Here is a 25,408-nt window from a genome sequence, read left to right as displayed (position 1 = left end):
GGCAATCTCAGGGTTATTTTGGACTCCTCCGTGTTGAGATGTTGAAATAGCATTGTGTTGAAATTCAATGCAATTGAAGTCATCAAAAAGTTCACTTTTAACAAGTTACTGCACCGCTGAATATGATATTTGAACTTACACTAGGTATGTTACACAGAAAAGGCTGAAGGCAGTTTGATGCTCTGACCTGCTGAGGGAAGTAAAATTGTAAAATGCTTCAGAGATTGTTGATCCCAGATTAGAGCACAGAACCAGAAATGCTTAAGAGCTGAATATTGAGTTCTCCCTCATATATAATAGGCTATATAGAAATGGGTTCAGCAGGAGTGAGTGTAACAAGGACAGATGTCTTATAAAGTTGACCGTGGTAGTTATTATGAGCACAGGGAGAAATTGTATTTTGATGCCAATGGGGGAAACTGTGGATTTTATATAACCCAAGCAGAGCTTTTCAACTTCAATTTAACAAATGGTGATTTACCTCCTAGGTCAACCTGCTCTATGTAGGGAATAGAATTCTAACTGATGGTTATGACTGGAGAAAAAAATCTGATGTATTTCTTTCTCCAAAGTTGCCGGCAACTAAAATGAAATCTGTAGGATATAACAGTGTGTGAATCAAAGAATCACAGAAGGAGGCCACATTGGACAATCTTCCTGAGTGTGTTCTACAAAGATTTATCCAATTAGTGCCATACCTCCTATTCTTTCACCGTAGTCCAGCAGTTTTGTCCTGTTCAAGCATGTATCCTTTTTGAAAGTTACTGTTAACTTAACATGTGAGTAGTTGATGTATGTAGTAAATATTACATTTCGAGCATATGAAATTCATTTCACAAGCAACTATACATTTTACCACTTTGGGAAAATCTGGAATAACTATAGATTCTACAGGAGGGTAGGCTGTTCATCCCTGCCCACGCTTTCAGGCAGTGAATTCTGCAACATAGCACATTTCTACAGTTAAAAAAAAATCAGCGTTCTCCTTCTCCTCACTTCTGAAGACGAGGCATAGTTAACTTGAAACATTAACACTGTTACTGTCTTCGCAGATGCCGCCAAAACTGCGGCGTTTTTCCAGCACTTCCTGTTTTAGTCACAGAATACCACAGTGCAGAAGAAGCCCCTCGGCCCATTGAGTCTGCACCAACTCATGAAATGCCCTGACCTGTCCAACTAATCCCACTTGCCAGCACTTGGCCCATAGCCTTGAATGTTACAGCATGCCAAGTGCTTATCCAGGTACTTTTTAATCCCACCTCCACCACTCTCCCAGGCAGTGCATTTCAGACCATCATCACCTTCTGAGTAAAACATTTTTCCTCAAATTTCCGCTAAACCTCCCACCCCTCACTTTTAACTTGTGCCCCCTCATAACTGAACCTTCAATAAGGGGAACAGCTGCTCACCATCCATCCTGTCCATGGCCCTCATAATCTTGAATACCTCAATCAGATCACCCCATCAGTCTTCTCTTCTCCAACGAAAACAACCCAAGCCTATTCGACCTCTCTTCACAATTTAAATGTTCCACACTAGGCAGCATCTTTGTAAATCTGCTCTGCACCCCCTCCATTGCATTCACATCCTTCCTATAATGTGGTGACCAGAACTGCACGTAGTATTCCAGCTGTAGCCTCACCAAAGTTCAATGCAAGTTCATGACCTCTCTGCTTTTGTAATTTATACCCCAATTGATAAATGCGAATGTGCTATATGCCTTTTTACCACCCTATTAACATGCCTTTCCACCTTCAGAGATCTAATATTAGTCATAATATAGTCCTAATATTGACCCCTGGAAGACACCATTGTATACTTCCCTCCAGTTTAAAAAAAACAATCATTCTCTGTTGGCTAATTTTGTATCCATGTTGTGGCTGCTCCTTTGATCCCATGGGCTTCAGTTTTCTCAACAAGTCTAATTGTGTGGTTTATTTTTCAAATGCATTTAGAAGTCTAGATACCCATGGATCACATTGCCCTGATGAATTCTATCCATGATTCCATCGAACGCCATTTGTCTTTAACAAATCCATACTGGTTTTCAATAATTAACTGGTATTTTTCCAAATGAGAATTTTTTTTTCCCAAATTATAAATCTCTCAAAATTTTTCCATCCTTGTCTTTCGGTTGCCTCGCCTCAAGTACCCGATTTATCTCGCGCCTTTTCCTTGAACAGTGTGAATTTTCAACCTTTCAATTCTCTGGCACCTTTCCCATAACTGAGGAGGATTGGAAGATTGTGGCCAAAGCCTCTGTTATTTCTACCCATATTTAACTCAAATTCCTAGAATGCATCCCATCTAGACCAGGTGGTTTTTTTTGGCATTAAGGAATGTCAACCTTTTAAGTATCTCTTCTTCATTTGTGTCCTACTTGGTTTCTCTACTACCTCCCTGTTTACCTGTTACATTGGCAGCAGCATCTTTGTGAAGACACTTGCAGTCAGTGCCTCAGCCATGCTCTCTGCTTCCACAAGAGGATTTCTGTTTTGGCTCTTAATTGACGCCACCCTTTCTTTGGCTATCCCTCTAATATTTATATATTTATAGGAAATAACTTCAATGTTCCCCTTTATGTGACTCACTAATCTATTCTCGTACGCTGTCTTCATTCTAGTTTGTCCCTGCGTAGGCTCTCTCTGTGTTGCTGAGGTGTTATGGCAACCACACGTGTTTCCCTGACACTGTTGAGGTGTTAAAGAAAGAAAGTCTTGTATTTCTAAAGCGCCTTTCATGTCCTGAACTTTACAACCAGTTAAGTATTTTTTGAAGTTAAAGGATGTTGTGTGTGAAATTGGGGAAAAAAAGCATCTGTCAATTCATACACATCAAACCACACCCCCCCCAAACAACAGGGAGATAAATGACCAAATCACCTGTTTCAGTGGCGGTGGTCAATGGATAAATGTGAGCCCAAACTTCCAGAGACCGCCTCTGCTTTTCAAAAACTGCCATTCTTTCCCCTCTACCCTGAGAGAGAAGCCCAGATCATGTGCTTGGTTTTACATTTTACCTGTTCCTTCCAACTGTGCAGTAATCCGTCTGTAGATACATTGAAGTATCAACTGAGCTTGTGTGTTTCAAGACTCTTGAGGTGAGGCTTGAACCCAACTCTTCAGGCTTCCAGACAAGAAGGCTATTACAGAACTAATGCTGGCACCTGCAATCTCAATCAATGAGACACACTGGCCTCCTTCACTTCAGTTTTGTAAAGAATGGAGTCTGGCATCAAGCAGGCTGTCCCCTGTAAATCTCCTGTGTGCTGAACTCAGTCTGGCTGCAAAAGATAGATTGTCTCTGACTGTGTCCTGCCAGACAGGATTAAAATATTCCATCCATGGTGTACGGGGCTCATATAACACTTAAATTGCTGAAGGTGACAAGTAGATCTGGGTTTTGACACTTTTTAAACGCTTGCTCAGCTCACTGCTTGCCAAACATAGTTCAATATCATTGCCAAGTTAAAGAGCTAAAGTTCTATTCCAAAGGACAGCTAAGTGGCAGGTGGTTTAAATGACAACAGAACTGATATTCCAGGAATCATAAAATTACCACTGCTGACCATCGTTTCTTTTTTGCATTAATTCACACAATTAACAAAAGGGATTTTTTCTTCCCGAAATAATTTTATTGGGCTTGGCATCTTGGATCAAATTTGATGAGTATCTCAATAAATATAGTGAGCAGTTCACTGTACCCTGTCCGTTCTGGGTGGAATACCAGTGCTGGTGGATCTACTCAGTGACATTTGTCATTGGCTACAGCTTACTGGACAGATCGTGCGCTGCAATATGGTCACCTCACAAACAGCTCATTTTGCCAAAATTGCCACTGTTCTTCTTAAAATTGTCAAAACTGCAAAGTTATTTTCATACTAACTTTCAACAGAGCTAAACCAACAGTAGTAACACCGTCACTTACTTCTTACACGGAGCTGCTGAATAGCTTTGAACGCCCCACAGTCTCAAACCAAATCCATACGGTGCAGACGGAGACCATTCAACCTTTCAAGTCTGTACCAACTCTCCGACAGAGCATCTTACCCTTGGTGCAGCACAGTCCAAGGTATTGCTCCAAATTCTTTTACAGTAAACCAGAAGAAAGGGCATTTGAAATGTGAACAAAATGCTAAACATATTCAGCAGGTAAGGCAGCGTCTGTGCAGTGAGCGAAACAGTTGATGTTTCAGTTCTGTGACCTTTTCATCAGACCTGGGAAATGTTAGAAATGTAATAGGTTTTGAACAAGGGTTGAGTGTGACCAAGACAAAAGGGAAGGCCTGTGATTGGGTGAAAGACATACAAGATTAAATTACAGAAGACTTATTTTTCCAGGGCCAAAGAGAATGGTGATGGGGCAATCTTCAGTGGAGACAGTTCTAGTGAGGGATGGACCTCCGATCTCTCTCTATCTCTGTCCTGACCAGAACAACAGAGGGCTCTCCTTTTTTTTTACCTTGGATCGAGGCCCAACCAGTCCCCATTCATCACTTGGCAGAGCTTATATTCACTCTGAATACAACCCCAATTCACTTATTTCAAATAAGGGGTGCTGCTACGGTTAGCTGCGTGGGTCTTAACCATGTGTGCTTATTTGTAGGCTGTGTCAAACATTTGATGTTTCAGTCCTACTCGGGCTCCCTCCCTCAACTCTTTTCCCATTACGTTGATGCCATGTCCTGCTCTTACCCTGAACAAGAAAACTTCATCAAACTTTGCTCCCACCATACCCTGACCTTTACAGCTCTTCTTTTCCTTGACATCAATCTCCATTTGTGGCAATACGCTATTGACTAATATTCATTATAAGCCCACTGACTCCCACACCTACCCCATCTACACAAACACATCCACGACACCATGTAAGAATTCCATTCCATTCTCGCAGTTCCTCTCTTTCCATTGCATCTTTTCTGATGCTGCAACCTTCCATAATAGTGCTTTTGACATGTCTTTTTTTCTCAATCGAGGATTCTGTCTGCTCACCACCACCCTGTTTAACAGGGCCCTGACCGTATCCACCACATTTTCTGCACTTCTGCTGTCACCCCCTTCCCTCCCTCCCAGAACCTTGATAGGATTCTCCACATCCTTACCTTTCACCACACCACACCCCATGTGACATGGATCACGCTCCACACTCAGTGTAAAGCCACCACAAAATACACCTTCCCCTCTCCTCTCCTTTCAGCACTCTGAAGAGACCATCCAATTACCCTAACACCCTTTCCCATGGCATCTTGACATGAAGATGCAAAAGACATAACACCGGTTCTTTACCTCCTCTTTCATCATCATCCGAGGCCCCAAACACACCTTCCAGATGAAGCAGTGATTTACGAATACGTTTTTCAATCCGGTCTGTTGTATGCCCTGGTTTCTTCTCCATTGGGGTATCTAAACATAGATTGATCACTTTGTAGAGCATCTCTATTTTGTCCACAAACATGAGTCCAAACTTCCAGAGGCCTGCTATTTTAATTCTCCACCTTGCTCTGATACTGACATCCCTGTCCTCGGTCTGCTGCACTATTCCAATGAAATTCAATATAAACGTGAGGAACACCACCTCATTTTTCAATTACACACTTAACAGCCTTCAGTACAGAACACTGATGTTAATAATTTCAGGCCGTAAGCATGCTTCCCTCTTTTGTTCCCTTTGCTTCACTTCTTTTGAGGTTCTTTTTTGCATTCAGGCAGCAACACACCTGCTCTAAGCATTGGCAGTATCTCCTATTCTTTTCTTGCCCAATCACCATTCTCGTTGGCCCTGCCTTCTGTCATTCGGTCTCGTCTGTCCTTCACCCTGTCACAGACCTTCATACTGACTTTGTTCTACTCGTTCATTGCTCAAAACATATAACGTCTCTAACTTTCCTCAATTCAGAAATGATGCTGACAAACCTGCTGAGTTCTTTTCCCCCCGCAGTGTTTTCTGTTTTTATTTCAGATTTCCAGCATCCTTAATTTTTCTGCTTTTCGATTAAGGGGCAATTAAAGTTCATGTCTTCCTAATTATATCATCGATAGGTAACAAACCTAGCCCTGCCATTGTGGGCTCTGCCCCATGAACAGATATGAAAAGGATGCTTAGCATTTTGACGATACATGATACTTTAGATATCTACTGGTTAAGAATATCTTGAGCAGCCTTTGTGGAATCTGTAATTGGAGGACATTCATGTGTATCCAGGCAACTTTAGGCTGGACAGTGATAGTGGACATTAATGGCACAGCATTCAACAAAACTTGGCATTTAAAATACTTTGATTGCTGTAACTTCAAATAGCTCGTCTTTTTTCTGCACAGAAGCAATTGTTCATCCTTTATTCATTTGTTTGTGTGTGTGTTGCAATAATGAAAACCCTAAAGCTGTTTAACCATGTTACAATAATGCAGATTGTGTCTGCAAAATTAAAATTCGGTATTTGAGGGGTAAAACTGAAGATGGCAAGGGAACATTTTTCAATACATTGGCGCACCCCACAGTAGAATACAAATAAGTAGCCTGTGGACACCTTTCAGATTCCTGTTAGCAGTTAGAATGCACTGACTGTATTGAAGAGTGTCTTTTCTCGTGACTATTTCTTGATTAAAAATAGAACAGTCTTTTGCAATATGGAGACAGTGACAGCCATCATGGAATTTGGAAACTCCAGTACCACATTCAGTCTGACAGAGCTCTTTAAAATCTACACTATCAGATTGAGGCCAAAGTTCTGTACACTACTTGTCACACACACAATTTCACTTCTCCCAATATAACTTTAAAAGAGAGAGCTTGCCTATGGTGAAGTTCACAGCTGGGTATTTCTGCATCATAATTTTTACCAAGATGTCAAACATCGGAACAGGAATCGGCCATTCAGCTCACCGAGCCCACCCCACCATTTAATCGGGCCATGGCTGATTAAACACTCGAATGCCTTTTACACACTAGCCCATAACTCTTTGTGTTACTGTTAATCAGAAATCTATCAGTATCTGCCTTAAACATACACAATGACTGAGCTTCCAGTGCCCTATGGGGAAGAGAATTCCAAAGATTCACAACCCTTTGTGTAATTAAACATCTCCCCTAAGTAGCTTCCCTGTTATTTTGGAATTGTGCCCCGGGTTCAGACTCCACAACTCAGCGAAATATCTTACCTGCATCCACACCGTTGTTCCTTTAAGTAATTTGTAGGTTTCAATGAAATTACCCCGTATTCTTTGAAACTCCAGCGAATAAGGCGCAGGGGCAGAAGTAGGCCTTTTGCCCCATCAGGTCAGCTTGACCATTCAATGAGATAATGACTGATCTGGTGTGATAAATGTCAACTCCACTTTCTTGCCTTATCCCCATAACCCTTGATTCCCTCACTGAATAAAAATCTGTCTATCTCAGCCTTGAACATACTTAACAGCCTAACATCCATAGCTCTCTGTAGTAATGAATTCTGTAGATTCACTGCTGCCTGAGAGAAGGAATACCACCTCATCTCTGTCTTAAATGGGTGACTCCTTACTCTGAGATTGTGGTCCCTGGTCCTACACAAAACTACAAGGGGTAACAATCTCTCAGCTTTCACCCTGTCAAGCATCCTGAGAATCCTAAATGTCTCCATAACGTTGCCTCTCATTCTTTTAAATTCCAATGAGAGCAGGCCCAACCTACTCCACCTCTCCTCCGAAGTAAATCCCTCCACACTTGGGATCAACCTGGTGAATGTAATTTAGACTGCCTCCAATGCTTGTATAACTTTCCTAAGATTAGAGGTCCACAACTGTTCAAAGTATTCCAGTTGTGGTCTCACTGGTGCCTTGTACAGTTTTAGCAAGACTTCCCTATTTTTATATTCCATTCCCTTTGAAATAAATGCCACCATTCCATTCCCTATTACCTGCTGAGCTTGTGTGCTAGCTTTGTGTGATTTATTTGTGAGGATCACAAATCCCTCTGAGCTGTAGTTTTCTGCAGTTTTTCTCAATTTATATAATATTCAGCTGCTTTATTCTCCCTTCCAAGTACATAACTTCTCATTTACCTATATTATATTTATCTGCCAGGTTTTTGCCCACTCATTTAGCCTTTCTATATCCCTCTGTAGACTCTGTCATCTTCACCACTTGCCTTCCTACTTAGTTTTGTGTCTTCCACAAAGTTGGCAATAGTGCATTCACTTTGCTCATTCAAGTCATTAACATATATTGTAAATAATTGTGACCCCAGTACTGAACTCAGTGGCATTCCACAAGTTACAGGTTGCCATCCTGAAAATGCCTCTCTCGCCCAACTCCCTGTCTTCTATTAGTTAGCCAGTCCGCTTTTCAAGTAATATGCTACCCCCAATAACAAAGGCCCTTATCTTATTAAGTAGCCTTTTGTGCGGTAGCTTATCGAACACTTTTTGGAAATCCAAGTATATTGCATCTACAATACAGGCCCCATTTAACTAATCTCTCTTCACAAGACAGTGCCGCTATCCCTGGAACAAGTCTAGTGAACCTTTGTTGCACTCCCCCTCTGGCAATAATATTTTCTGTGAGGTAAGAGAAACTAAAACCACACACTACTCCAGGTGTGGTCTAACCAAGCTTCAGTTGAAGAAAGACCTCACTGCTCTTGTACTCAAATGCTCTTGTAATCAAGGCTAATGCTCCATTAGCCTTCCTAACAGCTTGCAACACCTGCATGTTAGACGTGAGTAACTTATGGACAAGGGCACGCAGGTCCCTTTGTACATCTACATTTTAAACCAGTTCACGTCCATATTAAAATCACACACGCAGGAATAAAGTACAAGAACATTGTGAATTCTGACAACCATCATTCTCCCTTCTAAGTTTTCCATCCCTCCCAGTTGCTGGGCATTTTGAAAACAATATACAAATGATTCCGTATATGATGGACTTTCCAAATATGCACTTTGTGATTAAAAGCATGGAAAAATGTACACTCTTTGATTTATCTCTTCCCTTCATGAGACTGAAAGAAATGGGTCTCGCTGGTGGTTGAAGCTTATCTGCGGAAAACATGGGCAGCATTTGTGGCTTGGTTCAACAGGAAAGGCAATCTCTGTGCCAAAACAAACAGATTTTGGCTACGTGTGCACAAAATTCCATTCTAGCGAGGGAGTTGGTGCAAAGAGGTGGTGTCCACTGAGATTGAGACAGGTCATCTTCTTTCATGACTTGCCACACAATTTTTTTCTCTTTTTGGGGAAATCATTCAGTGCAGAAAGACAGCTGCACAAAGGCTGGCTTATCAACAAGCTTCCTTTTTAGATTAAACCTATCTGCAGTTTTGACAGAAATATGTATTGGCTCATTTCCTGCCCAGGGCGAGGTAGAACTGAAACCACAATCACATTTAAAAGGATATGAGGGCCAAAATTAGTCCACCTCCCCCACCTCTATAAATTTGCAGCACATTAATGTTTGGCTGTGTTTATAGCCTGTCCTGTTGACACACATGTCGAAATGGTGACTGAAGCGAAAGAAGCATTCCGTGTGGGTGCTACAACCAGATTTACACATTTCAAAAATAAAGAACTGACCAGCCCGTGCATTGAAACAGCAAAAGCTCAACACCATAGCTCGGTCAGGTCCCTAATCAATTTTAACCTTGGCCAGAACAGGCACATGCTGATCAGGGACTGTGGCAACTCCGTGGGTGAGGTGGGGGGGGAACTGAATGAGAGATTCTGGTAAGGGTGAAAGCTAGGACTTCCTGACTGCTGGTTAAGAAGAGCATGTTGGTGCAATGGGAGAGACAGGCTCTACAACTGCCTATCGACAGCAACAGAAGTTTAACACCCAGGGCAGCACAGGGGTTAACACTGCTACCTCACAGCACCAGGAACTCGAGTTCAATTCCCGGCTTGGCTCACTGTCTGTGAGGAGTTTGCACGTTCTTCCCGTGTCCGCGTGGGTTTCCTTCGGGTGCTCCGGTTTCCTCCTACAGTCCAAAGATGTGTGGGGTTAAGTGGATTGGCCATGCTAAACTGCCCCTTCGTGTCAGGGGGACTAGTTAGGGTAAATGCAGGGGGTTAGGATTGTGGTCGGTGCAGACTCAATGGGCTGAATGGCCTCCTTCTGCACTGTAGGATTCTACGACTACAAGATGGGTCTAAAGAATCGTTGAAATATCTTTCAACCAAAAATGACACAATGTGAAGATAAATGCTGGTGAGGGAGACATTACTAGAGTGCTTCCCTTGCAGTAACAAAGCACCCATTTATCTAAGAATAATGCTTGTAGCGATTTGGCAGAGGGGGGGAAGAGAGGGTAACCTTTTGTGCAGTTTAACAAATGTTTTCCATTGAAAGTCTGCATTCTCAAAGGTGCTGCAGATTGTTCAAGAATAATGTAAGCCTGTTGAGTGATGACGATGTAACTGCGCCTACCTTTTTCTCTAGATTAACACAGCATTAAAAAAAATCCCAAGGTTTTAAATATTTAATCTTTTGAAAGATGAGCTGCTGAGCTTTGATGAGCTCACCTACATTATAAATACATTAGTCTAACGAGAGCTATTATCTTTGAATGTTCTATTGTCTTATGACAACACATTGGCTCCAGAAGCTAGATGGAAGAAAAGTTGCTTTCGGCTGAAATTTTATGATCTATAAATTCTGTTCTTTCCTTTCTTTGTAGGCATACCAGGAAGTGATTACTCCAATTCCAATTACATCGATGGCTACAGAAAGCAGAACGCGTACATCGCAACACAGGGTCCGCTGCCGGAGACTTTTGGAGATTTTTGGAGGATGATTTGGGAACAGAGGAGTGCGATTGTTGTGATGATGACAAAACTAGAAGAAAGATCAAGGGTATATATTTGATATCTGATATCTCACATTCTTACACTGAATGGCAAAAATACACATGTGGAAAATGACATGATTGCTAAACATGCATGTGATGATAAATTTAACCATGTACATTTGAGAGATTATTGCTCCATCATTTGTCCAAGTAGCTGGCACTTTCATGGATCCTGTCTGTCTAGGCACTGACACGTTTAATAGTGCTCAGTTTCTTTAGAATCATCTGATTCATTTGCCAGAGGACTTCAGTTTAATCTGAATGTAAATGAGCAGTATTAAAAAGAAACACATTATCCTATGTTGTGGTTAAGAATGGCCGTTGTAGCCTGTTTTTGATACCATTTACTAGAAGGATGAGATATTCCTTTTCTCTTTGGTATCAAAATTCATTGCAGCAATGGACAGAGAAATAACGTTTAGTTGTTATGCACTTGATTTGTGAAACTTTTTGTCTGATGTCGGTCCTGTGTTTTGATACCTCTATCCACATGCCTGCTTATATCGGCCGGAATTCTCTGGCCGTTCACGCTTCGCTGTCGCTGCAAGTGAGGATGGAGAATTTGGCGCTCAGCCAAATCTCCGTTCACTGAAACAGGACCAGAGAATCCCACTGGCGTGAACGGCTGGAAAATTTCAGCCATCATCTCTGAGCTGCTTTTCCTCGCATCCATCCATCTGCCGTGCATTGTTTCATCTTCCCTTTCTTTATATAGTTATTTTTCTTCCTTCCGCTTCAATGCCTGTGATTATTTATAGATCTCTGCTTACTATTTTTTCCTCAAGGCAAGATACGTTTCCATCCATGCTTTCTTGAAGCTTCTGCCTTGTGTTTGCCTTTATTGTCCCGTTGAAGACTGCATCAGCATCTCTGTCTTCGTTTTAATAATGTGGTCTGGCTTGTTCCCGAGATATAACAATCAACATTTTGTAACTGTGCATTTCTACTCATAAGAATATAATTACTACTTCACAATAATGTTATTTGAGAAGCTGTAGGAATGGACAGTGTTCCAAGTGTTGATGTGCCTGCTTTCCTCTTGAGCCACATGTTTTATTCCATGGGCAAGGCCTTACAGATTGTGAATGGATCTGGTTGGTGGCCTCTTCAGTAAATGCTCTTCAGTTTCTTAACCCACTCTCAGCTGGTGTCAATGACCTGAACTCGCATTATTTTGACCTTAGTATTGCCAGACTCCATTCTTGCAGCTTGACTATGCTGCCAAGTCACTAACCCCTACTGAAAGCACTATCCCGTTCCGAGTGGCTTGATTAAAGCAAACGGGAAAAGTTGGTGACAGCAACAAACATATGCACAGCCCATCTCTCACTGTATCACCACAGTCTTGCTGGGTTTCTTTTGGTTTGAGAAAAAGCTCAGCTTCATACATAAGGAATTCCAGTTTTTATGTAGGAGGCAGGCGAGGTGGCTGGGGCCAAGTTCTTTCATGGAGAGCCGACCTTTGGGTAACTGAGACTTAAGCATTCCAAACATTTAGGAGGAATAATCCCGGCCAAAGATATTGAGCTTAGACCTTGTCACCAAAATTAGCCCAACATTCTTGAAAAGGCGGTCTAAATATATAAATAGTTTGAACATGTATATGCTGGGACTGAACCAGGTGATTTTCCTGCCCCCCACACCTAGCCACTTGGTTTAGCATCTATTTGTGGCACTGACTGAGATATCAGACCTCTGAATCAGTTTCCAAAAACGTTTCCACAATCATAGAACCCAACCAGATGTATAGAGATTAAAATTAGACTTGGCACCCCTTTTTGTTTTGATGTTACATATTAATCTCTAACTTCATCCCATGTAACCTCGGTATCTGAAGGGGATGCGGGAATAGCTGTATATTTGGCCATGAAACTATTTTGTAGCAATGTTAATGCACACTGCTGGACTGCTGTGCAGCCTGAATTTACCAGTAGTCTTCAGCACCTTCCTCCTGTTTGCAATCTTGTACCGAACAGAGCTGTGCTCTAAGTCCAAGCACAGCAGGAGGCAAACTGTGCGTGTGCATGTGTGTCTGTGAAGGCAGGTCAGCCTTTCACTTGGTATTAAGAATGTGCAAAGGACATAGAGAGGGAGGAGAGGTGGGAGTAGGGCTGTCAGTAGGAGGTCATAACTGCAGGCGATCTTTCGGGAGCCCAGAGTGCTGGATTTGCTGTGATGCCCTGAAAACCACTTTGCACGCTGCGATCCAAAGCCATGATGCCGCACCCAGATCATCCTTGACAGCATTGAGTGCAGCCAGGGCTTTCACTGCAACATTGGGATTCTGACAGATGCTGTGTGTATGGCAGTGGAAACTGAGACATCCACCATCAGATGCTGCAACATGGTTGACACTACAGATGTGCTGACAGAAGGGGCCACCTGATTCCCGTTGGAAGGGTTGGATTCCGCTTTCACTGCAAATCCTGTGTTGAGTTGGTCCTGGACTCTTGCGTGATGTCCTTATGGTTACTTGTGAGTGGAACTCAAGTTGCATCGTTAAAATGGACACAGAAGGGATTGGGTAAGATTCACTTTTGATAGTCTAGAAAATACAGGTATGAAGTAAGAAAGGAAATGGCAGGCTCATGAAGAAAGTAAGGAGGTGTGGGATGGAAGGAAATTTGGCTGATTGGATAAATAACTGGCTGTCTCATTAGATGACAGAGGGTGGGTGGAGGGAAAATTTTCAGACTGGAGGCCAGTTACCAGCATTGTACCACAGGGATTAGTGCTGTGGCCTCTACTATTTGTGATTTTTATCAATGACTTGAAAGAGGAGGCTGAATAGTGGGTTAGTAAATTTGCTGATGACACCAAGATTGGTGGAGTAGTGGTTGAGGTGGAGGGCCCTTGTAGACTGCAAAGAGACATTGATAGGATGCAGAGCTGGGCCGAAAGGTAGCAGATGGAGTTTAACCTTGATGAGTGCAAGGTGATTCATTTTGTTAAGACAAGCTTGAATGCAGATTACAGGGTCAACAGCAGGGTCTTGAGGAATGTGGAGGAACAGGGAGATCTTGGGGTTCATATCCACAGATCTCTGAAGGTTGCCACTCAAGTGGATAGAGCCATGAAGAAGACTTATAGTGTGTTAGCGTTTATTAACAGGGGGTTTGAGTTTAAGATTTGTGGGATTATGCTGCAGCTGTACAGGACCTTGGTGAGACCACACTTGGAATATTGTGTGCAGCTCTGGTCGCCTCACAAGAAGAAGGAAGCATTAGAGAGAGTGCAGAGGAGATTTACCAGTATGCTGCCTGGTTTGGAAGGTAGGTCTTATGAGGAAAGGTTGAGGGAGCTGGGGCTTTTCTCTTCAGAGCAGAGGAGGATGAGAGGTGACTTAATAGAGGTTTATAAGATGATGAGGGGGATAGATAGAATGGATGTGCAGAGACTATTTCCTTGGGTGGATGTAGCTGTTATTAGGGGGCATAACTATAACGTTCATGGTGGGAGATAAAGGAGGGGTGTCCGAGGTAGATTCTTTACGCAAAGAGTGATTGGGATGCATTGCCTGCTGTGATAATGGAGTCAGACACTTTAGGAACTTTTAAGCAGTTACTGGATAGGCACATGGAACACACCAGAACAGTGGGGAGTGGGATAGCTTGATCTAGGGTTGGGACGTAGCTCGGAACAACATCGAGTACTGTGCTGTACTGTTCTATGTTTGTGTGAAATTGGGAAAGCAAAGAGAGGATGTGAAAAATTATAGGCAGGTAAAATCAAAGAAAACCCAAAGATGTTTTACCAGTATGAAATATTAAATAGAGTGAATGAGGGAGGAAGTACTGGAGGGACTGACATCCTTGAGGATAGGTTGATCACCAGGACTGGATAGAATTTATCCCAGATTTTTAAAGGAAGCCCTGGAGAGAATAACGGATGCTCTGAAAATCATTTTCCGATCCTTACTAGATAGAAACAAAGTACCAGAAGATTGGAGGTTTGCGAACATTGTATCATTATTTAAAAAGGGTGCGAGGGATATGCCAGAAAATAATAGGCTGGTCAGTCTGACTTCAGTGGTGGGCAAATTATTGGAATCAATTCTGAGAGACACAATAAACTGCCACTTAGAAAAGCCTGGAGTGATCAGGGAAGTCAGCATGGTTCTGTTAAGGGAAGATCATGTCTTGCTAACTTGATTGATCATTTTGAGGAAGTAACAAGGAGGATTGTTGAGGGTAATGCAGTGGATCTTGTCTGCATGGATTTTAGGCATTTGATAAGGTCCCACGGGAAGACTGTTCAGAAAAGTGATGCATCATAAGATTTGGGGAAAGTGCTGAGTTGGATCCAAAGTTGGCTCAGCGATAAGAAACAAAAGGCAATAAATGATTTTGTGAATGGAAAGCACTTTCTAGTGGTGTTCTACCGGACTCAGTGTTACGGACCTTTCTGTTTTTGTACGTATCAATAATTTAGACTTAAACGTGGGAGGTATGATTGGGAAATTTGCAAGTGACACAAAACTGACCATGTAGTTGATAGTGAAGTGGATAGCTCTTGACTCCAGAAGGATATCAATGATTTGGTTCAGTGAACAGAAAAGTGGCGAATGCAATTCAATCTGAAAAAGTGCAATACATTGGGGGAGGCCATCAAAGTTAAGGGTACTTAATAAACAGGAGAATATTGGGAGAGATAGAGGAAGAGAGAGGCCTTGGAGTGCATGTCCACAGGTCGCTGAAGGTGGAAGGAGGTGATAAAGACAGCAGATGGAATGCTTTTCTTTATTGGGTGAGATATTGAATACAAAAGCAGGAATGTAATGATGCAACTGTATAAAGTGCTGATTAGGCCACAGCAGGGGCTTTATGTACGGTTCTGGTCACCGCATTCCTGGGAGGAAATAATTGCTTAGGAGAGAATGCAGAAGAGATTGCCAGGATTTGAAAATTGCAGCTATGAGGAAAGATTGAGTTGGCTATGGTTGTTTTCCTTGGAACAGAGGAGGCCAAGAGGTGACCTAATTGAGGTGTAAAAAATTATGAGGGGCCTAGATATGGTAGACAGGAATGATCTGTTTCCTCTAGTTGAGACGTCAATTACCAGAGGGCATAGGTTTAAGGATTAGAGGGGACATGATGAAAGCCTTTTCACCCAGAGAGTGGTGAGTGTCTGGAACTCACAGCCTGAATTGATGGTTGGGGCTGAAACACTCAACTCATTTAAAGGTATTTGGCTCTGTACAGGAAATGCTGTAACCTGCAAGGCCAGGAGGTGAAAAGTGGGATTAAAATAAATTTGTGGTTTTTGTTTCTTCTTCACACAGTGGGCTGAGTGGCCTCTTTCTGTGCTGCAGCCATTCTATGGTTCTATAATTTGTTTTTATCGATAGGATAAAGCCTCTTATTCAAATCCATCTGCTAACTATTTGGATGAGTTGCAATGGTCCTCACCAACAGGTATTTTCAATTTTAGAAGTTGCTCTGAAAATAGGAAGGAAAAGACTGAGATGACTGACTCACTGTGACATTCTCATACTTACTATCCATCGGTCAGTGCATCACGAGTGGTTGGGGAGAGGTCAGGTTATATCTTGAACTATTCATACCCTCATATTTGCAAGAAGCTATGGCAAGAAGCCTTTCTTTTCACAATGAATGGCAGGAGTTTTGTCTGTGATAAGGGCTGACATCTTAGCCTGCCTCCCTTTTATTGTGTCATTGAAAAATATAACTTCTGCCTTTAGTGTCAATAATACAAATGGAAGGCACCTGATGTCCCATGCTTCCATCTCAATGCTTGTCTTGAAATATTTTCTTTAATATAAAGAGATGCTTCACTTGACAACATTATGGGTAGTAATTTATTAGTTTCTATTAGGAAGCTGTATGTGCATCCACCAGACTAGAAAAAAGGGACAAGTGTAGAAAAAACTGTATCCATCAGTGATAGATTTATAAATGTAAACCCTTTAAGGATCAAATTCCTGGTTTCTAGCTCCCTGTTCCTTCAATTTCTAAAATAATAAGTAAAGGAATATCCCACCCTAAAATAGAAGCATGGAATGCAGTGTAGAGGATGCAGATGGATTCAGTGTGCTGTGAAGAAATGACTAAGTGTGACAGAATGAGATTAGTTTTTATCATAGGGTAAATTTTCTCAAAGGGTTACTGATCTAATATTGCAGGGAGGGAGTGAATGTTAAATGGCCTCGTTGCTAAAATTGAATTATAGGTGTCAAATTGGAATGTTGGGCTTAATTGCTAAACAAAAAATTCCAAGTGAATTATTGCCCATTTCATACTCCTTAACCCTCAGGCTGAAATTTTATCTGCTGCCCGCCACGGGAATCAGAATGGGTGAGGGGTGGACCATGGAAAGGTCTGTTGAACTTGAGTGGGAGTTTATGGTTTCAGAATGAGCGAAACCGTAGAATCTCGCCCACAGTGTTTGTTTCTACTATTGCCTGATATTGTTCCTGTTACAGGAAGCTGATGATTAACACGCTGCTTTTTATATTTTTAAACATTGGTAATGGACATTAAAAAGACAAGTTTAAAAAAAAACTCCAGTGTAATAAATTTAGTGGAATTCCACACCCATAGCCCTCTAGCCAAATCTGTGATTCTGTAATATAATTATAATATTGACCCATTTAACATCTTGCAGGAATGAGCTACACCTATGCATTTTGTTCTTTTATTATTATCCTGAGTGCATATGTGATTCAGCTGTTCAGTACTGATTAACCTGGGGATGCATTTGTTTCAGCAGATAGAAGCTTGTTAGGTTAGGGTTCCTCAACTCTGCACACCTCATTTAATGCTCCTGATTGAAAAATGGATTTTTAGATATTGTTACATCTTTGCTTTGCATTTCAGGAGCTGAACTGCCTGAAATGTAAATTATGTAAAATTACAATGTGTTTGCTGAAGAACCAACCAATACTGTTGGGTCCATTCTATAGCCTAGTACCCCAGAGTGTGGAATGAACCGAGAATTAATGTCAGTTCATTCAGGAAAGGAATAGGTTTTCTTCTGGGGTGGTATTGCCATGTTGATTTGATTTGATTTATTATCTTCACGTATATTGGCATAAAGGCCAGAATCCTCCCAAAAAAAATTCGAAGTGTTGATTTTGCATGGAAAACTTAGTATCATACAATCATGAAATCCCGACAGTGCAGAAGGAGGCCACTCAGCTCATCAAGTCTGTACTGACCATAGTCCCACCCAAGCCCTATTCCCACAGCCTCATGCATTTATCCTTCCAGTCCCCTGACACAAGAGTCAATTTAGCATGGCCAGTCAACTTAACCTGCACGCCTTTGAACTGTGGAAGGAAACCAGAGCACCTGGAGGAAACCTGTGCAGACATGGTGAGAATGTGCAAACTCCACACAGATAGTGACCCGAAGCAGCAGTGCTAACCAGGGTGCCACCATGCCAAGTAATTTGCATTGTTTTTTTCAGTGGGAGTCGAAGAATCATCTCCCACACTCTATGCACTGCAGAGGCCATCGGGGTGAAAATCATCAAAAACAAGGGGTGGGGCTTATCCCTGCTGGAGGGGCTGACATCAGCATACTGAGTGGGCCACTGTGTATCCACTGTGTTCCGAGATCAGCGCATGCGCAGTGGCCCCATTGATGGTCTCCCAATTGCTGGTTAGCTCGATTACTGCCCAGCCTCACATCGCCAGCCCTCTGCCCCCTCGTGGCCCAATCACTGGCCCCCCCCCGACCATTCTTAGGCCAGCCCCAAACCGCAATCCCCCCCGCCCCCCCGAGCCCATCCTGATCACTGGCCTCCCTCCTTACCCCACCAATCGGCCCCTCGTCTCTGCCCCTATCTGGCCCCTCCCCCTTTGAACTTCCCCATGCCCAATGGGCATTGACTCTTTGCCCCTTGGCAGTGCCAGGAGTCACACCCCCTGCGCCTGACCCTCTGGGGGTTAGCCATATTCAGTCTCTCTCCGGGTGTGTTTGGTCTTTTCCAGCGACACTTTGTCTTCAGGACTAGTGGAAAATTGGGCATAAAATATGTAATGTGTTCCTGAAGGCTGCTGTATTCCAATAGCACCAGATCTCCCATCCCTCTCTAGAGATGCCAGTGTCAACTGTTGGTGCCGAGGTGAAAATACTGACTTGTCTTGTACTTGAATAAACCCTCCATATCCGGTAGCACCAGGGCCATAAAGCCCTTTACCACTGGCAGAGGCTAACATTTGTACTGTTAAGATAAACATTTTCCATGTGCCTCCTAAAGTCAATCAGTTTGGAAAGCCTGTGCCTGTTAACTGATATATTAACAATTAAAAGCATTTGCTACTGAACCATGATCTTGTGCAGTGAAAATACATTATTGACTTGGTAAGCAAGTCAATGGGTGGAATTTTCACCTCCCACCCACCTCACCAAGGTCCGTTGACCTTGGGTGGGATTTTCTGATCTTGGGACATGCACAGCTGGAAAATTCTGCCCAATGTATTCAACGCCTTGAATGTGAGTTGATCAAAACAACTACATCAATAAAATGAAAAAGTTATATATTTTAAGTGACTCACCTATGAATATTTCTTGGTATCTGTAAGTATCCCTGTGGTTATTCTTACAGGTGAAATGTGACCAGTACTGGCCTTCTAGAGGTACTGAAACCTTTGGATTAATCCAAGTCACTCTGCAGGATACAGTTGAACTGGCAACCTACTGCGTTAGAACATTAACATTAGACAAGGTAAAACTTCAATTCTCCTTAAAGCTAATGATTTTTTTTTCAAAAATAATGGATATTTTCTTTACTGCTGTAACATTTATAGCCAAGAGTGGTCCTTATCTGATGAAAGATGAAAGTTACTAATAAAAATACTCTGATCTTTACCATGGAAAGCTATACGCAGTCCAACATATACTAAGACATTACATTGCAGTGTTCGATACTAAGAGTTAGCCAGAAGAAACATCCTTAGCCTTGGAAAGAGGCAAATCTGAACACTGTTTCAAGCTATATCACAACTGGAGGACAAAGGGGCCTAAATACAAACTGTTAGAGTATAAATTCAGGGCTGATATCACAATACGCTTCTTCACACAAAAAGATTGCTCAACACGTGAAAGTGGAGAGTAGTTAAGGGAAGGATTCTGGTCATTCCAGTGATTAACTGGATGCAATGAAAGAAACTTCAGGTTTCAACACAAGGATGAATTAGCTGAGCCAAATGGCTGCCTTCCCTGTACATTGCAAAATGATTATTTAACTCATTTCTGCAATCACTGCCCCTTTAGACGTTGCACCACCTATTACATTCCCAAACTGAGTACTTGGATCGCCTGAGAGACAGCCAGCAGTGGGGCAAGTCTCCATCCTGTGTCATAGATTTCAAGTGCTATTTTTTGATTTTCGTATGCTCATTGGCTTGTTAAACTTAAATTATTGACAGCAGGAATTTCAACATTGGTCTTCTAAATTAAAATGATTATTAGTGGGCTACATTCTAGCTGCACTCAATGCAAGAGTTAAGATATCAAAAGTATAACGAATTGGGTATGTGTGGAGTGACAGTTAGTTGCACGTGTCCTGTTTTAAAGCTGAAAGTTCATTTATTAGTGTCACAAGTGGGGTTACATTAGCACTGCAGTGAAGTTACTGTGAAAATCCCCTGGTCGCCACACCCAGCACCTGTTCGGAGGAGAATTTAGCATGGCCAATGCACTTAACCAGCATGCCTGTATAAGAGGGAGGAAACTGGGAGTGCCCCCTGCCAACCTGTACCAGGGGACACTGCCAACCTCCAGGGACAGTACCAGGGCAATGCCTGGGCGTGTGTTAGTGCTGTCTGACAGTGCCAGGGAGTCTGGTTCAATTCCGACCTTGGATGACTGCACAGAATCTGCATGTTCTTCCTCGTGTCTGCGTGGGTTTCCTCCTGATGCCCTGGTTTCCTCCCACACTCCAAATATGTGCAGGTTAGGTGGATTGGCCATGCTAAATTGTCTCTTAATGTGTAGGTTAGGTGATTTGGCCATTCTAAAATGATGCATAGGGTGTGATCTTACCCCAAACCAAATCCATGTTCACTGCAGCAGGATGGGAAAATCCTACTGTCGTAAACAATCAAAAAATTCTGGCTTTAGTGTCCCAAAATGCATAGGAATCTTCCACTGGAGGGACTTTCCACTCCCATCAAAGTTAATGGACTTTTGAATGGCTCACCACAATTTCTAGCCCCAATCCCTCTATGATGAGACATAAAAGTCAGTCCCTGTTCTTATTAAACTGTTGTAATCCTCACCAACCTGACATCCCTTTAACAAGATCTGAATATTCAGGGAGGGGAGATCATAAAAAACAAAGAACAAAGAACAACACAGCATGGGAAACAGGCCCTTCGGCCCAACGAGCCCGCGCCGCCGTCCCACTGTCTCAGTGACCTATTCATGATTTTAGTCTACGCCTAATCAGGGAGGTCCAATATAGGGACAATTTAGTACCCAATCAATCAGCCTAAAAGCACATCTTTGGGATGTGGGAGGAAACCGGAGTACCCGGAGGAAACCCACGCAACCACGGGGAGAACGTGCAAACTCCCACAGACACAGGCCCAAATCCATGTGTCCGCACAGCGACAGAGATAGTCTCTGAGCTGTCATGTTGCCCTCGAGATGGTCCAGTTTAAGCACACTAACGACATGAAGCAATAGGCAACTCCCGAAGCAACGTCCAAGAGCAGCCCACCACAACCTGCCGCATGCATGCCCCTTGCTGGACTTAAATGCCTGTGGAGACAAAAAATTCATTATTAAACAGGCAAAGACTGTAACATCCCTGAGGCAAAAACGTAATCCCAAGCCTACAATGTTTAGTAAGGCCAGCTATATCCCCCTATATGTAGCCCGCTCATGTGGCTGTCTAAGTGACTCTTAAACAACCCTAGCGTGCCTGCTTCCACCACCTTACTCGGCAGTGCATTCCACACCCCCACTACCCTTTGCGTGAAAAACTGCCCTCTAATATTTGTCTTATACCTAGCCCCCCTCACCCTAAGCCTGTGACCCCTCGTTCTATCCATTTCTAATAGCAGAAAAAGCTTACCACCATTTACTCTATCTATCCCCTTCATAATCTTATAAACCTCTATTAGATCCCTCCTCAGCCGACGTCTCTCAAGGGAAAACAGCCCAAGTTCGTTCAATCTTTCCTCGTAAGACAGCCCTTCCATACCAGGCAGCATCCTGGTAAACCTCCTCTGCACTCTCTCCAGGATCTCTACATCCTTCCGGTAGTACGGCAACCAGAACTGGACGCAGTACTCCAAGTGAGGCCTAACCAACGTTCTATACAACTGCAACATCAGACTCCTACTCTTATATTCTATACCTCTTCCTATAAAGGCTAACATACCATACGCTTTCCTCATCACATTCTGCACCTGCACCGACACCTTCAGGGACTTGTGCACTTGCACCCCCAGGTCTCTCTGCGTATCTGTACTCCGGATAGTTCTACCTTTTATCGTATAACTCCCCTCCACATTATTCCGGCCAAAGTGCATCACCTCGCATTTCTCCGGATTGAATTCCATTTGCCATCTATCTGCCCAATCTACCAGCCTGTCTATGTCCTGTTGCATTGCCAGGCACTGCTCCTCAGTACCCGCCAATCCAACCATCTTAGTGTCATCAGCAAATTTGCTGATCACACCACCTACCCCCTCTTCCAGGTCATTAATATATACCACAAATAGAAGAGGTCCTAGTACCGAGCCCTGCGGCACACCACTGGTGACAGACCTCCAATTGGAAAAGGAGCCTTCCACTACTACCCGCTGTCTCCTCCTCCCAAGCCAGTTCTCCACCCATCTACATACCTGGCCTTGTATCCCATGAGCCTTCACCTTTTCTATCAGCCTACCACGAGGGACCTTGTCAAACGCCTTACTGAAATCCATATAGACGACATCAACGGCTTGTCCTTCGTCAACCGTTTTTGTCACCTCTTCAAAAAATTCCACTAGATTCATAAGGCACAACCTCCCTGTAACGAAGCCATGCTGCGTATCCCTGATCAGATTGCAGCGCTCCAGATGTTCATACATCCTATCCTTGAGGATCCTCTCCATTAGCTTGCCTATAACTGAAGTCAAGCTCACCAGCCTATAATTCCCTGGGTTATCCCTCTGACCCTTTTTAAACAACGGTACTACATTTGCAATCCGCCAATCCTCTGGGACCTCACCTGTGTCCAAAGAAGAGACAAAGATTTGCGTCAGAGGCCCAGCAATTTCATCCCTCACCTCCCTTAGCAGCCTGGGATAGATGCCATCAGGCCCCGGAGATTTATCCGTCTTTACACTGTCTAAAAGTCCCAACACCTCTTCCCTCGTGATGACTATTTCCCTCAACGGATCCTCAAACTCCTCAAGCACAGCACCAGACATCAGGCCCCTCTCCTGCGTGAATACCGACGCAAAGTATTCATTCAGGATCTCCCCCATTCCCCCAGGCTCCAAGCATAGTTCCCCTCCTCTGTCCCTGAGAGGACCAATCTTCCCTCTAACCATCCTTTTATTTCTAACATAGGAGTAAAATGCCTTAGGATTTTCTTTAATCCTACCCGCCAAAGCCATTTCGTGGCCCCTTTTTGCCTTTCTGATGCCCCTTTTAAGTTCTCTCCTACATTCTCTGTATTCTTCTAACGCTATCTCTGTCCTCAAATGCCTAGATCTAATGTACGCCTCCCTCTTCCTCCTGACCAGGACCTCAATATCCCTAGTTACCCACGGCTCTCTAATCCTACCCTTCCCATCCTTCCTCTTGACCGGCACATGTCTTTCCTGCAAAGATTTTAGTTTTCCCTTGAGAGAGTCCCACATACCCAGCGTCGACCTGCCATCAAACAGCTTACCCCAGTCCGTATCTTTAAGATCCTGCCTAATCCGGTTGTATCTAGCCCTCCCCCAGTTTAACACCCTCCCCTTAGGACAGGCTTCATCTTTATCCATTAATATCTTAAACCAGACAGAGTTGTGGTCACTGTTAGCCACATGCTCTCCTACTTCAACGTCAACCACCTGCCCAGGCTCATTCCCCAGAACCAAGTCCAGTATAGCCCCCTCTCTGGTCGGGCTATCCACATACTGCTCCAGGGATCCTTCCATTACACACTGTACAAATTCCTCCCCGTCAGCACCCTCTGATCTCGGCACCTTCCAATCTACCCCGGGGAGATTAAAATCTCCCACTACCACCACCCTATACTTCCTGCACTTCTCTAGAATGTCCCTGCTTATCCCTTCTTCCACAGCCCTCGGGCTGTTGGGCGGTCTGTAGTACACACCCAACATAGTAACATCTCCCTTCCTATTCCTCAACTCCACCCAAAGCGACTCGATTCCTATATCCTCATACCTCCCTCCCTCTGCACTGCTATGATACAATCCTTAACTAACAACGCCACTCCCCCACCTCTCAGCGACCCACCCCTATCACGCCTGAAGCACTTATACCCGGAAACATTCAACTGCCAGTCCTGCCCTTCCTTTAACCAAGTCTCTGTCACCGCCACCACTTCCAACTTCCTTTCGAACATTATTGCCTTCAGTTCATCTGTTTTGCCAGTCACACTCCTAGCATTGAAACACATGCACCGAAGACCCTCAGAAACAATCCGATCCTTCTTCCTACCCTCCGGGCTTACCCTATCCCCAATCCCAGTTCCGTCCACCTCCCCACCCCCCCTCCATATTAGTTTAAACCCTGCCGAAACACTCCAGCTAACCTTCCAGCTAAGATATGCACGCCCTTCCCAGTTAACTGTACCCCATCCCTCTTGTATATTTGCCCCTCTTTCATAAAGACTTCCCAGTGGTCTACGAATCTAAAACCCTCTGCCCTACACCAATCCTTCAACCACGCATTTAGTTGGAGTATCTCATTATTTCTAGCCCTGCTAGCCCCAGGCACTGGCAGCAGCCCAGAGAACGCCACCCTGGAGGCCCTACATTTCAGCCTAGCCCCCAACTCCCTGAACTGCCTACGTATGTCCCCCCTGCACTTTGTTCCTACATCCTTCTCTCCTACGTGCACTATCACATCAGACTCAGTCCCTCCATCCTTCAAAATTCCCTCTACCCTTTCTGAAACATCCTGTACCCCTGCTCCAGGGAGGCAAACTACCATCCTGGAGTCCCGCTTTTGCCCACAGAACCGCCTGTCAATCCCTTTGACTCTCCCATCCCCCACCACTATCTCACACCCTGCACTCTTCCCTTCCTCCGAGGTATTCTGATCTCCCTCCCTTGCCTTCTCTACCCCAGCTGTCACCCCACCCTTGATATTCCGGGGTAATTCCTCTGGGGCGGTCCTAGTGCCATGACTCCTTTTCTTTTCGCTCTTCCTAACTGTAACCCATCCATCTCTCCTCCTAGGTCCTGGTATCTGCTCAGTGTTACTGTCCCTATCCATTATTTCCTCATTTTCCCTAACTAAAAACATATCCTCCAGCCTCAGTTCCAGCTGCCTCACCCGGGCCCTTAATCTCTGCACCTCTAGACATTTCCCGCATATGTGGGCTTTCGGGAGATGTGGCAGGGAGGCCCGTTAGTAATGATAAAATGTATTTAAATGAGGTTCCTGGC

General features: G+C 43.6%; 1 protein-coding gene across 15 annotated transcripts in view; it reads left to right on the top strand.

Annotated features, from left to right (window-relative positions):
• Positions 1–25,408, top strand: part of LOC145342912 (receptor-type tyrosine-protein phosphatase delta) — a 563,551-nt gene that overhangs the window by 496,879 nt on the left and 41,264 nt on the right. For all 15 annotated transcript variants that reach the window (XM_080188513.1, XM_080188506.1, XM_080188504.1 and 12 more), the window contains 2 exons: positions 10,648–10,823; positions 19,390–19,509. In XM_080188513.1, coding sequence (XP_080044639.1) covers positions 10,648–10,823; positions 19,390–19,509 — 296 coding nt within the window. The remainder of the gene's footprint in view (positions 1–10,647; positions 10,824–19,389; positions 19,510–25,408) is intronic.

Source organism: Carcharhinus amblyrhynchos, chromosome 5 (assembly GCF_965287045.1).
Source record: "Carcharhinus amblyrhynchos chromosome 5, sCarAmb.v2.hapA, whole genome shotgun sequence".
Taxonomy (NCBI): Eukaryota; Metazoa; Chordata; class Chondrichthyes; order Carcharhiniformes; family Carcharhinidae; genus Carcharhinus; species Carcharhinus amblyrhynchos.
The sequence above is the reverse complement of the archived record's forward strand: the minus strand, read 5'-3'. Positions and strand labels throughout refer to the sequence as shown.